This window comes from Empidonax traillii, unplaced genomic scaffold, assembly GCF_003031625.1.
Source record: "Empidonax traillii isolate 1590-97213 ecotype Southwest subspecies unplaced genomic scaffold, ASM303162v1 scaffold178:size2223814, whole genome shotgun sequence".
Taxonomy (NCBI): Eukaryota; Metazoa; Chordata; class Aves; order Passeriformes; family Tyrannidae; genus Empidonax; species Empidonax traillii.
In genome coordinates, this window is record NW_020955371.1 from 1,321,014 (window position 1) to 1,334,303 (window position 13,290).

The 13,290-nt window shown below is 38.1% G+C and overlaps 1 protein-coding gene across 4 annotated transcripts in view; it reads right to left on the bottom strand.

Annotated features, from left to right (window-relative positions):
- The window catches only part of ZMYND11 (zinc finger MYND-type containing 11), a 104,887-nt gene that overhangs the window by 25,119 nt on the left and 66,478 nt on the right, over positions 1-13,290 (bottom strand). For 2 of the 4 annotated variants that reach the window (XM_027886152.1, XM_027886153.1), the window contains exons 4-5: positions 5,464-5,508; positions 2,451-2,612 (exon numbers count right to left, since the gene is read on the bottom strand). The exons of 1 other annotated variant lie outside the window; for it this stretch is intronic. In XM_027886152.1, coding sequence (XP_027741953.1) covers positions 2,451-2,612; positions 5,464-5,508 — 207 coding nt within the window. The remainder of the gene's footprint in view (positions 1-2,450; positions 2,613-5,463; positions 5,509-13,290) is intronic. One more of the 4 variants, XM_027886154.1, reaches the window with a different exon arrangement.

Sequence of the window (13,290 nt, forward strand, 5' to 3'; positions counted from 1 at the left end):
GCAAGATAAAGCTGCACAGGTTGATCAAACTAATACAACCAGCATTTGTGAAATGAATAATCAAGAGGTTTGCTGACCTTGGCAGCATTACAAAAGCAATATTTACATAAGAATGAAGTGTTCTTAGATTATTTCTCCCAATACATTAAGTTTTAAACATACTTTTACCTCACCATTGTAAAGAGCTTCGAAATCCCCATACTAAGGTATGAAAAGATATGTATCTCCTTGTCCTAGCTATCCCTTTTGTTGAACGTACGTATTTACTGCTGATAATGCAAAGCAAATCCCGTTGCCCTTATGCAAGATAGTTAAGCTGCTCTGGACATCAGCCAGGCTCTCCATATTACCACTTTTTTGAATATAGGCCACTCTCTTGCTTTTAACATGAAATTAGAGCAGTCATTTCCAAGGAGGGTGGGGAGAAAGTAGCAAAAAAATACTGAAGCCTGACACAAGGATGCTGACTCCCACACTTACAAGGACTGTGCAAGCCTCCTTAATCCAAGTTTGCAGACTTAGGGCTTGAAATTATTTGAATTAACTACCAGAAAAACAGGAGCTGCTGGCACAGGGGGAGAAAGGATGCCATGGCATTCATAAAGGCAATATTCACAAACATAGGCTGATCATCACCTGAGGCACTAAGCAAGCCAAAGACCTCTGGGGCAGGAAGTATTTAAGAGTCCCCAAAACCTCTCAATAGACTTTGTATAATGAAAAGGGTAGAAAGTCAGACACAGAGCACATGGTCTGAGTTTCACAGGATTTTTTTTCAAGGTAAACATTTATTTAATATCATTGCCATAAAGGACTTCAAGGCTTCAAAATGAAAATCAAACTGTTCTTAACAGTGACGTATCAGTGCATACTTCAGGCAATGATTCAGCATTTCCACTCTGATGACACTCATGCTACAAGATAAATGTTATAAAAGCTACCTCATATACAAGGTGGCATAAACCATTTACATTCCCTATTCTCACCCGGTGGGATCTAAAATTACTGGCAAACTAGAGTGGAGACTGGATCCAGTTTACCTAATTTTATCTATTTATAAGAACTATCAATATGTATTATGAGAACCAACAATTATTAAAGAGATGTATTAAAAAATTTCAAAGTCATGTATCTATATATGGTCATTCTTTGTTTTTAACAGAGGGAATATTGTTAGTTAAATTAAAGGCTAGCAATTGAATATGGAGAGATACAGCACATGTCTCTATTCTTAACTGTTTTTTCCTGCCACTACTTCTTTTTCATTCCTTTCAACTTCCTTGAGGCAGGTTTGATTTTCTTGCTATTTCCCTAAACCCTGAGAGCTCTCAATCTGAAGCAACAGGCAACAGTTTTTTTACCACTGGTTCTGAGGTAACACCAGTAAAAAAGTGCTCTTTTGAGACAAAACAATCCACATATTTTCAACAACTGTTTCTCCACACTACAAAGTACCTGAACCCTTACATTCCTTGTACCACAGATCATCTGAAGGTGATCTGCTGCTCTGCACTGGAGCTAAGCTTTTAGCAAGGGAATTGCCTCTCCCTCTAGCAATCCTAGGCAGAGTGGAACTGGCAGTTTTATGCTTTTCTCTAGCAAGAATTTCATCTTAAACATTCATATGCATTATTCCTTCCACAGGAAGGAAGCCTAGCTCTGTAGGAAGCCTAGTAATGTGCTCCACGGGGGGAGGTGACACAGATGACAACAACAAGAAGTGTCTGGCTGGTTCATGGCCAGGTATCAGTAAGCACTATTCTCACTAGAATGTTTAGTCTTCTAATGACATGTAGACAACATATCTGCCCATTCTTGAAAAGTATATTAAAAATACTTTTTGCTGTCTCCCTACCATAGTCATATGAACAGCATTTTTAAAGAAAGAGCAAACAGATATGGATGCTATGAGTGAAATCCAGATTGCCCTTTTTGCACCAACAGAATCCACATTATTAAATGAGAAGCAGGATTTCACTCTGTATCTTTTGACACTGCCCTCATCAGCAACATGATAGTGGCTTTATAAGGTAAAATATTATTCCAATAAAATATTCAGAATGCAGTCATCAAAATGCAAAAAAAAAAGTTACATTATGATTCATTAAAATGATGTTAAGTAAAAACAGTAGCATCTTATACAGCAATTTGTTTACTCATATTGAAGGTTTCCACTGCATTCACGCGTGGCATACGTACGTACACAAATTCCCACACAGTAAACTGTGTGTGTTCAAATGCATAAGTAAAACTTGCTGGAGTCTTCAAAAATGACCATCTGCTACATGCACCACATTTTAGTATCTCTGTATAGATGCTCTAGGTAGGTACCATCATTTCAATATTCAGTTCTTTATCCATTAACCTGGCCAGACCATCTGGACACCTTAATGAATCTATTAATGAATATCAATCCTCTAATCAGCACATGAAATCTCAGAGGTACTCACCCTGCAAACTGGGCACTGCCAGTGACTACTGCTGTCTCTAAGCCTGAACTCATCAGACAAACACTTGGAATGATACACACGAAAACACAGGTCACATATCAACACCTCTCCAGGCAAATGGCATTCAAAACAATACCAGTCATGATTTTCTGTTTCCCAGTCCTACAAAAAATACAAAATATTTCGGTATGACATTCTGTCAAAATCTGCAGGAACTAAGAACAAAATTGATATGTCTTGAAATCCAGCAGCAATTAGACATTATAAACATTTTAAGAAGTGTATATTGTTTAAAAAACAGGGGAAAACCTATATGTTTAAAGATCTTCATCAATTTAATACACACTAACTCCAATAGAATATGAATGCCAAGTTTTAGTTTTTTTCAAGTGTCTGATTAGTACCAATTTCAAATATGAGCTCTGTCCACAATGAAAAGTGGGTTTGTTTTCTACCTTTGTGTAAAACACTTGTTGACCTCTCCGTATTAGACTGCAAACAAAAGTTTGTGCACCTCAACAGACCATACCTATTTCCTTGGACTACTTTCCTTGGTATGATTGTTACAGTATATTTTCAACTGTAATTTTCTGAAGGGCAGTCCCTTCCAGTCTTTATTCTCTTAAAACTGTCAACTTTTCAGCATCAAAGTGTTGAGTTACAAGAAATAAATGAAATCATGAACCAATTACTGCAAGAAATGTTTCTGCTAAGCAATCCCAATGCAATTCGAAAAATAGAAAATGTTTCACTTGCTGTGCTCAATAGCACAAGGCTCATTCCTGAAATGCTCTACAGAAGACAAAGGATATGGTTCTGCTGATGCACAGATGTCTTTAATATATTCTTCCTTGAAAATTCACCCCCAACGGCCAAATTCTGACCTTTGAAACATGTGCACAAGCTTTGCTGAAATAAATGAGGGCAACATGCATATAATTTGGAGGCAGAATTTTGCTCTAGGAATCTATAGTTCTAAAACCAAGCAGAATTGCCAGTGGCCACTGTTAAATGTTTATGTTTGTTATCTGAAATGTCACACTTTTCTCTACACTTAGAAGACAAAATAGCTGTCATATCTCAGATAAAACTCCCAACGCCTTTTCATGTCAAATGTCACTTTTCAATGGGTTCAGATCTCTGAAAAAAATCACTCCTATTCTGCAATAAATTATCTTGATAAAAATCTGATCAAGCTATTTTTAATGTCATGTTGTAAAGGTGGAGTTAGCGACTCCCACTGACTGCCGGAACTGGCACTTGTTCGATTCTCATTTTTCTGTGCCTGGGAACTACAGTCGTTTCATTTCAGTCCTCGTGTGAAAGGTCTCCTCCAGCGGAGCAGCATAAGAAGTGCTACGCAGAAGTGCCACTTCCCGTCCCTTGCACTGAAGAACAGCCATGTTGTGCATCTAACCCATCTGACCAGAGCCCCCATGAACAGAAGAGATTTAAGGACAGCCTCAACCCAGACTGCCTACACTGAATTTTATATACCATGAATGTTGGATTGCAGGGGCAGCAAGTTAAGGGTGGAAAAAAAAACCCCTCTAACAACCTTTAACCAGTGATTTTTGAACTCAGAACTTTGCCCTCCTTTGTTGTGCAGATTAGCAGTGTAACTTGACTTTTTATCATTTCTTCTTATTTAATGCAGTCTCCCCATTTAATTTTATTTGGCCAATTCTGTGTATCTCAGGATGGCATAATAATACCACCACATTTGACTATAAAGAACACATTCTTGGTTTACCAAATCTTTCCCCTTCCAAATTCCAGTGGCAGTGTACTTTGGGAGCCCTTTCTTTAGGATATTTTAGAAACAACTAAAGATACTGCATTGTTGTTACACTTGATTTGCCTGCAGACTGAGAAAAATCAGGATAAAGTATTGCTTTGCATTTTTTTCATATTCACTGTAATACATTTCTTTATGAAACAAGAAAAAAAATCAGGTGACAGTAAAGGGCCAATTAAGCAAGAAAAAGGATCAGTTTTGGTTAAAGATCTATTCAGATAAAAATCAAACTGAGAAGACCTCAAGAGGTCCTGGAGTTTCACCACAGAATCACATTCCAGGATTCTTAATTTTTATTTGTACTAGTTACATATTTGTATCTCCCAGATATTCCATTGTTAAGAAATATGCTGGCAAAGAGGTGTGGAATTTCATAAACATACGGAAATATACTTGCTGGCAAGAAAAATCATACACTCAAGCCAGAAACCATGACGTTAAATAAAACACCAGAAGAAGTTTCCTTCAGTATTCACACTGTAAAGTCTTGAAAACATCATTATTTCTAAATACAAACACCCAGGTTTTTCACAGAAAAGATTTTTAGTTTAATGCAGTATATTTAGTGCGTAAGTATTATATAAAACATTCATTTGTGCAATATATTTGAAACGCTAATAAAAAACAATGATAAAAGGTACATAACCCTTGTGGACAACTGCCCTATTGACTTCAACAGCAAGGTCAGAGGCATTAATTTTCCTCCAACAGCAAATGTTGGCTATTGCTTCTCTCCGTTTGCATAAAGGAGGGGAACGTGCTCCCAACACATTTTTTTTTGTTTGGCTTGTTTTTTGTTGTTTTTTGTTTGTTTGTTTGTTTGTTTTTTTCATGTGGGAAATGGATTTATTTAAATATACCAAGCTCTGACTGTCAGTGTTTGGGGTACGAGAGGTCAAAACTCCGCCAGCTGCAGACAGGGTCAATAAGTGTGCAACTGCCGCACCCACCACCAGGTGTCACCAGCCGCTCCCAAAAACCACCGATCCAAGGGCGACCGTGGTGACAGGGAATCGTGACATGTGAGCCACCACTGCCAGCCCCGGGAGAGCCATCCAGCTACATACATACAGGATGTACACTAAACTCGGAGTTGGGAGTGACATGGATGATGGTGGTGGCTAGTATAGTAAACTAAGCTACCCTAATGGAAGACAGAAAACGTAATAGAAAATATGACAGAATTCAAAACCACATAGTGCAAAAATTGTTCACCTTGTTTTTTGCTGCTGTCTGGGAAAAAGGCTGCATACCGTAGGCCTTTCAAAATAAAAACAAAACAAACTTTGTATCTATACTGTAAGCCATCTGATTATCAGGATATACATAAGGCTAGAAAGAATTCATGCACAGTGACCAGGAAATCAATCTGTTAGTTCTAACTTCTGGTTCCATACATTTCCTCCTGCATTTCTGGAATGCTACTTAACACTTTCACCACATTTTACTTCTTTAAAATATCCCATGTACTTATATCATTAATAGAACCCAACACCCATCATTTTCCCCATATACATACCCACCACCAGGCCAACTTAAAAATCATCAGGAATATTAATGATTGTTAATTAATCATCGATACTCTCTTTGATATGTAAACCTTCCCCGTGCATCTAAAAAAGATCCTTCTAAGATAATTTACTGCATAGGGAGTGGCCCCGCCAAAATCTCAGCAACACCTTCTTTGCTGGGTATTATCAAATGTTAAGGTATCAATTTATCAGTAAAACTCACAGTCCTGATTTGTGTATAAAAGGTGCTACATTTTCCCAGGGCCACGCAGACTGAAGGAAGGATCTCCGCCACAGGGACTCAATTTGCCAATATCCTTATTTCCTGAGGCAGGGCAGGGAAAGCCTCCTGGGTCACTGTGCTGGCAGGCGAGGGGAATCCTCCGCCGGCAGCACTGGCTGCCCAAGTTCAGCAGTTCAGCGGCACCCAGTGACTGGCCACAGCCCTCAAGAGGCAGCGGGTTTGGCAGCAAAGCTGCACAGCTCAGATCCAACAGGAGGCCTTCCCCCTTCCTTTCACTCAGCTGCCTGCTGCATCTGTAGATCTATGCACCAGCAGGGCAGCAAATGCCGGTTCGGGGGGCTGTATTTAATAACCAAAGAGCTATCTGTGCTCTGTTAAGCAGAGTGGCATCTTGCAAGTGATATGGGCCACATGTGGTCACTTGTTCTTTATATTCAAATCAGTCAAACATTATATCACAGAGGTCACTTTGCACTGACATAAATAGCTGAGATTTCTCAGCAACGTAAGTGAAACACCGAAACAATTTCAAAAACACAGCTTAGTTTATGAGCAGCACATAAGCTTACTTTTTTTGTGATTTGTCTTAAGTAGGTTGTCTTAAAGAAAATACATACATTTATTCTGGAAGTACAGAAAAGTAACATGGGACAGAAAATGTCAGGCTATCCAGAACATTTGACAATTTAAATACAGATAAACTCAACAGAAAGGAATGAATCATCATGTCGTAGCCTTTACTGTAAAATAAAATATATAGTTGTTGTCAAGGAAAGAATAATTTTAGTGCACAAAGAAAATGTCCATTATAATGCAAATGTACATGGAAAAGAAATGCTTACTCATTAGTAATGGAGATTTACTTAGCTGTAATTGAAATAGGGAATCTGTATGTTGGAGAATGTGACATCCTGCTGCACAATTAGCATACCATTAAGTAGGAGATGTGAAGCACATACTGACAGTAAAATTAACAATAACTCAGAGGTCACAATTGTAACTATTAGGTCACTTTCATACCTTAGCAAGCCCATAATTATTGTAAAAGAAAAAATAAAAAGTAAAAACAATTAATAAATTTTTATTTTCATATAAATTATATGTAGGCATTGCAGATGAAAACAGTATAACCTCCTTTCTTAGCCTTTGTCTAAAAGGACCACTTTGCCTTTTTATAATGAATATTTCATTAACATAGCTCATTTCTTACCTGTTAATCTGTTTTCTCCAAGTCCCTTAATGGTAGCCCAGATACTCGGTATTAAGTCACTCTACTATCAGTGGAGAGAGGAAAAGGGAGGGGGGGAAAAAAGCAAAACTCTATTCATGAAACTCCCCTTTCTGGGGATTTGCAGGTTTCACTCTGTTGAACTAGATTTCCCAAACAATCCAAACTATGGATATCCTTTGGACCCAACCAGATGGCTAAAAAAAGAAAAGGGTCACATAGATGGGAAAAACAGTTATAAGTCAGTTATCTTTTTGGCACATCATGTTTATTTATGAATAGTATACATACACTTCTGTTGTCCTAAATTCAATATGATGCAAAAGAAGGGAAGCCTTTTCCATGGAGCTCATGGTTCCCAGCATTTCCTGTGTGGCACTTGTCCCATAGCACATTTTGGGTTTTTTGTTCCCAGGTGTTCTGCTTCAAGTGCTTCTCCAGAGTTTCTTTGCTGCTGCGGTGTTTCTCCATACCTCTCACCTACACTCATGCACACACAGCTCCTCCCAAGTCCCTGGATTTTCATTCAGACCCACCTGTGCACAAACTCATGGTCAGCCCTGCATAGTGTCTGTGCTTTAACAGTCTCTAGAGCTCCAACTGCCCAGTGGATAAAGAATTTAGAACAGTTTTCCACATTTAGTCGAAAGGGAGAATATTAGCATATAATGGTAGATTTCACTATATACACTGTCACGGTGGTGAAATCTAGAATGGCAACTAGGTCCATGCCAGCAGAAAGCAATTCCAAAATATAAATTATTTAAAAATAGTAATATTTGCATGCTACATTTATTTCAAGACATTTTCTAATCACCAGCCCACACCTTTATTGTAATCTTTTCCTAACTATTCCATAAACCTTTAGAAAACAGAAAAGAATGTCAATAAATGAGTTCCTACTATTTCTCAGTTTCCTATTTCTTTAACATCTAATGAGATAGGCTACACTCAGTTTACAGATATAATTTCTGAGGCAAATGTTCTGGATTCTGGTATTTTAGGATTTGGGAACAGTCATAAGGAACACTTCCTTCTCCTCTCCTCACCTCTATCAGCTTTTAACATCAGAGTCCTATTTTATATTTTCTTATCTTCAGCTAAGAAATAAGCCTTTAAAATCTTGAGTTCTGCCATTAAGGTTTCTTTGTTGGCTTTCAGAAACTCTTCACTGGAATCCAAAAAAGTTGACTACTAGTCCATACCAAGTAGTCAGATACACTGAAATAATTGCCTCCCACAAAAATTATTCATTGCTTTTTTCATATCTTTGGTTTTGCTTTAGGTTTTTCAACATGCATCCATCATCATCTGCTGTTGGGGAGTAATTACTATCTTCTGTACTTAATCCTTCATATTTCAAACTTTCTGCTGTAAATTTAAAGACTTTATTATAATAACAAGTGGTGGTACTGCATTCTAACATGGGTGTTTCTACCATATCATTACTCTTCTCTGGTCTCCATGTCCTCTCCTTAAGAGGTCTCAGAGTATGCTGCAGGAACCTATGTCCCCATTCACATTAAACAAAGCAGCATCTATTTCTGTCTAAACACATTCTCCATTCTTAATCAGCCAGTTCCTTTCTTGTCTTTTTCAGGCAGCATCTGCTCCCATCAAAGCTTTCTCAATTATACATAAGCGATACTAAAGGTAATTGTGAAAACCTTGCAGTGCATTTTGCATTCTTTATGACTCACAAATACAATGAACCACCATGGGGATGCACTACCTATAGGACTTCTGTCCTCCAGTATAAAACCTGAAGGAAATGCTTCTTACTTGTACATTTGCTGTAAACAGTTACTGCCCACTTCACTTGTCTGTTCTGTGCCCCATACAAAAAAGCAGTCTGAAACAGGCTCAGACAAGAACAGCTGGTAACAGCCCTTAAGAACTGTGGAAACTCTAAACCACGCCCAGCTTTGAAAGGTCTCCCCTTACTCATCTATCCTGCAATACTGTTGCAATCCTTGCAACTGTTCAACTTCCGAGGAACTACTCTGTAAGAAGTGGAATTTCGCAAAATGTGGCTGATTATCTGTAGAGCATTACTTCTTTTCAGAGAAATCATCTGCACGTGGCACGCTGGCCTCTCGTTGGGTACAGTAGACAGTAAGAAACCTCCATCTTATCAGGGATCTCTGGCAGACGTGCTGGTTTTCACTCAGACACCAGCATGACCAAATACTACCTGGGTCGAAGAAATACAATGTGTCACGGAACACCATTCCCAGGATCTTTTCAAAGGCAGTGGGGACACTGTGCATGTTATTCACCAGAGGCCACAGCCTGCTGTGAGGGAAGTCTTCCTACTGCCCTTTGGGTCAGACTTTTCTTCAGGCCACATCCCTGGCTCCATCTATTCCTTAGCAAGCGCGAATCCTTCTGTAAACCTGCTTTCAGCAGCCTACTGAATCTGCTTTTATCTTTTCATCAAAAAGATGATGAAAAGGTTAGTTTCCAAACTGAGGAAGGTGTGATTAATTCCTTGATGGCTCAGAGGACATACTCCATCTTTGCAGCAGGTAAATGGTGAGTTAGCTGTTTAATAATGTACTTCCCTTTCATCATAGCTGTAAAGAATCCATACTTGATTAGGACAATTGCTTCCCAATGATAAAAATTTCTTAGATCGTCATATGTTTTACATTTAATGCTGGAGTACTGCTTTAGAGTAAATTCAGCATCAAAATAAGCTTATTTTCTCCCCTGCCGTTTCCCCATGTCTATGTGTTTACCAGATACATTTCTTCCTATTTTGCATGTATTTTTTCCCTACTGCTTTTGCTCATCAAAAGTGCTCACCAAATAAACAAGCATCCATCTCTCCTTCAAAGCCAAAAAGACTTCAGCAGCTAGAATCCCTTTATGAAAATTGTTTCACTTTATCTTCTCCTTCTTTTTCTAGAAAACTACCACAGCAGGCAGCTACAATGATGTGTGCTTTTGCAGACAGGATAATTTATCCATTGCAGATCAGTTGCCTTTATAGATCTTTTCCTTTGATGACCTGGGCTTTATCTTTAAAATGGATATCCATAAACTGACTCTGTAGGACACTTTGTAGGTCTTCATTATTCATATTTTATCAATAAAAGAAAAAATACAAAGCAATTATGAATTTGTATATCCTTGCAACTACCTACGTATCTTGCTTAATTTTAAGAGTATTTATTTATTTATTTATTTGACCAAGATTTTCGGCATCTCAGCAATTAAGTGGGATTTCTTGTTTTACATTATTCTTAAAATCTCTCCTTTTAGAAATCCTTTTTATTCTACAAATCAGGCAGGGGAGAGACCAAAATCTCCTTCTCCATAGTGCATATTAAACACAGACATATTTATAGCCTCATAGCAATCTATTTCCATTTTTTCATTGATAACTCCATCCTCTTGTGATGTACTGATGTGGGAAGATTCAGGTTCTGCAGTGGATTTCACAGCCTCTCAGTACTCTTTTGGCTTATTTTCATTGAATCTAATCTGCAACTCTATTTAGTTTATCTAATTAATTTATTGCCTTTGAAGTCTTCTGTTTCTTGCATAAACCACCAAAGTCTTCTCTGGATTCCTGCCAAAGCAGGTAGGTTTTTGTTCCCTCTCCTACCTTGTAGCTATGTTCTGGACAATTCAGGGGGAAAGGCTTCAAATTATAGAGCCAGTCTCTAACTCCCATTGCTAAACAAGAAGAGAGATTTCTCAAGAAGTGTAGTAGGATGTCAGCAACCAAACTGGCTGCTAAAACCCTTGTCACGCTTATCTTCTCAGCCTATGAGCTGTGTTCCTGAAGTAATGAATAAATCTTAATTTCCCTCCCAAGAAGATCATGTTTGGGTAGCAGTAGTTTACATTATTTGAGTTGAGACAATACAAGTATTCTCCTCCAGGATATTAGAAATAGAAATCAGTTTCAAACGAAAATATTTTTTTTCTTTCTTCATGTTCCAACTGAGTTCAAGGTTAATAGAAACTTTCAACTTATCTCCTCAGAAACTGGATTCCCTCCACTATTAATGCCACAATTTTTGACTTAGGTTGAGCCAAGAGGAGGATTGTAGGCTATTTTCATTATGGAAATAAATCAGAGATGGAGTGAAGTATTTATTAGGTGCAATGCCTTTTATTTCCACATTATGTGTGTGTAGGTTTTGTTCCCCTAGAAACAAGGTGAATCCAGACCAGAAAGAAACCATCTCTACTTGTAGTTCCAAGTCTCCTTTCAAGAAGAGCTGCACACAAAAGTGGTCTTCCTCCATTTTCTTTCTTAAAATATGTTTGCATTGTTTCTCTGGTCTTACTTTCTCCATGGATTTTTGTAGTGCTTTTCTAAGTTGATACTTCAGCACATAAAGAAACATTTTATCTGAACCAAGAGCAGAACCTACTACACAGTTTCCTCAAATCTCTTGTCCATGTGCCCTGTGCTGGAGGTGTGGCTGGTATTGTTTCAGCTGTCAGTGATAGGCACGAGGCCTGCATTTCTTGTGAACAAAGGATGAATATTAATAAGCTGATCAGCTTCAACTTTCATTCAGTGACCAGCTTCAAGTTTCATTCAGTGACCAGCATGACATAATAATAAAACATTCAAATCAGTTGCCAGAGATACACAGCAATTTGAACCAACAAAGTTACCAAAAAAAACACTACTAGGTCAGGATTGGCACAAAAGTGGTGGGAAAACCCAAGAAGAATATTTTCAGAACAAAATCAAGATAGACTGATGCATGTCATATATTCTATTAGATAATTTAAGGCCAGTGATAGAAGCTTTATACAGACTAGTTCTGACTAGTTTACTTCAAACATGTAAGAAAATTCATATTCTTCGAAAAAGTCTCTTAATCAGAAAAAAATATTTGTGAAATCTTTGAACATCATCATCAGTATCTCAACTCCAGAACTGAGAGTGAAAGCCTTGAAGAAGAATACAGCATTTCATCGACTGAATATTTAAAAGTTAAGTTGGCCAAGCTGAGAGAGACAAGTGAAGATGCTGATGAAGTTGTTTTACCAGTTTAAAAGAAGTGGCATCTCTCAAGCATGCAATAAGATGGACTCGACTGGCGTCACCTTCAGAAATATGAAGATCCTCCAAACAGTGCGAACTCCCTTTGCAGGGAATAAAAAATAAGGATGAGCAGGGGAGAGGAAAGAAATGCTCCTGAACAGATGGGAAGAGAAAAACAAGACTGGAAAAGAAATGCAGAGAATTGTCCATTATTCTTAACCCATCTGGAGACAGGGAGAACCACTGGAACAGCAGCAAGGCCATTCTCACGAGCTGCATGCTAACAGCCTCAGTGCAAAGACAGAGGAGGGCCTTGGCTTTAATGCAGACTGCATTTCTCATCCATGAGTTGGGAATTCCAAATTCTAATTTGCTTCTCAAGGGCAAAACAATCTATGCTTTGATTTGGTGATTTGAAAATATTTGCTTTTCTGAACTTTCACAAATCCAGTAATTTTTGGGTCATTAATGAGCAGAATCACTACTACACTTTGTGATAATAATGTGCAAGAAAAATCATTGCATTTAGCACACGGTGGATTGATTTCATGTCAGTCTTTTGGAGAAACAAGCTCAGAATGATGGGACTGTAGAGGATGGAAAGTCAGACAGAAAACAAGTTTCAAAGCATTTCAGAATGTCATCTCCCTTCAGTGCTCCTTGTGTGACCAAACTGTTATCTGGCCTGACCCCGAAGCCTCCTCATATTCTCCCTGAGGTGTGGAATAAGAGATGGAAACCAGTTTGAACTTTTTTCTCTCATGGGTTCAATTATTAACTCTTTGCATCAGCAAATCACCAACTGTAAAGAACACTGGTACTTTCACAATAATTAGGAATCTACCTGGAACATTCCAGCCTGGAAAATTCTCAATTTGTTACAATATGTAAGAAATATTAACCATCATGGTTTGGGCTGTGCTTGGCTTTGGATCAGTGAATTCACACAGGACTTCAGATTAAAGGCAGTGCAGATGGATAAGAAAAATGGAGTATTTTTTTAAACACTGAAGGAGATTTTTCTTCATTTGCTGTGACGTGT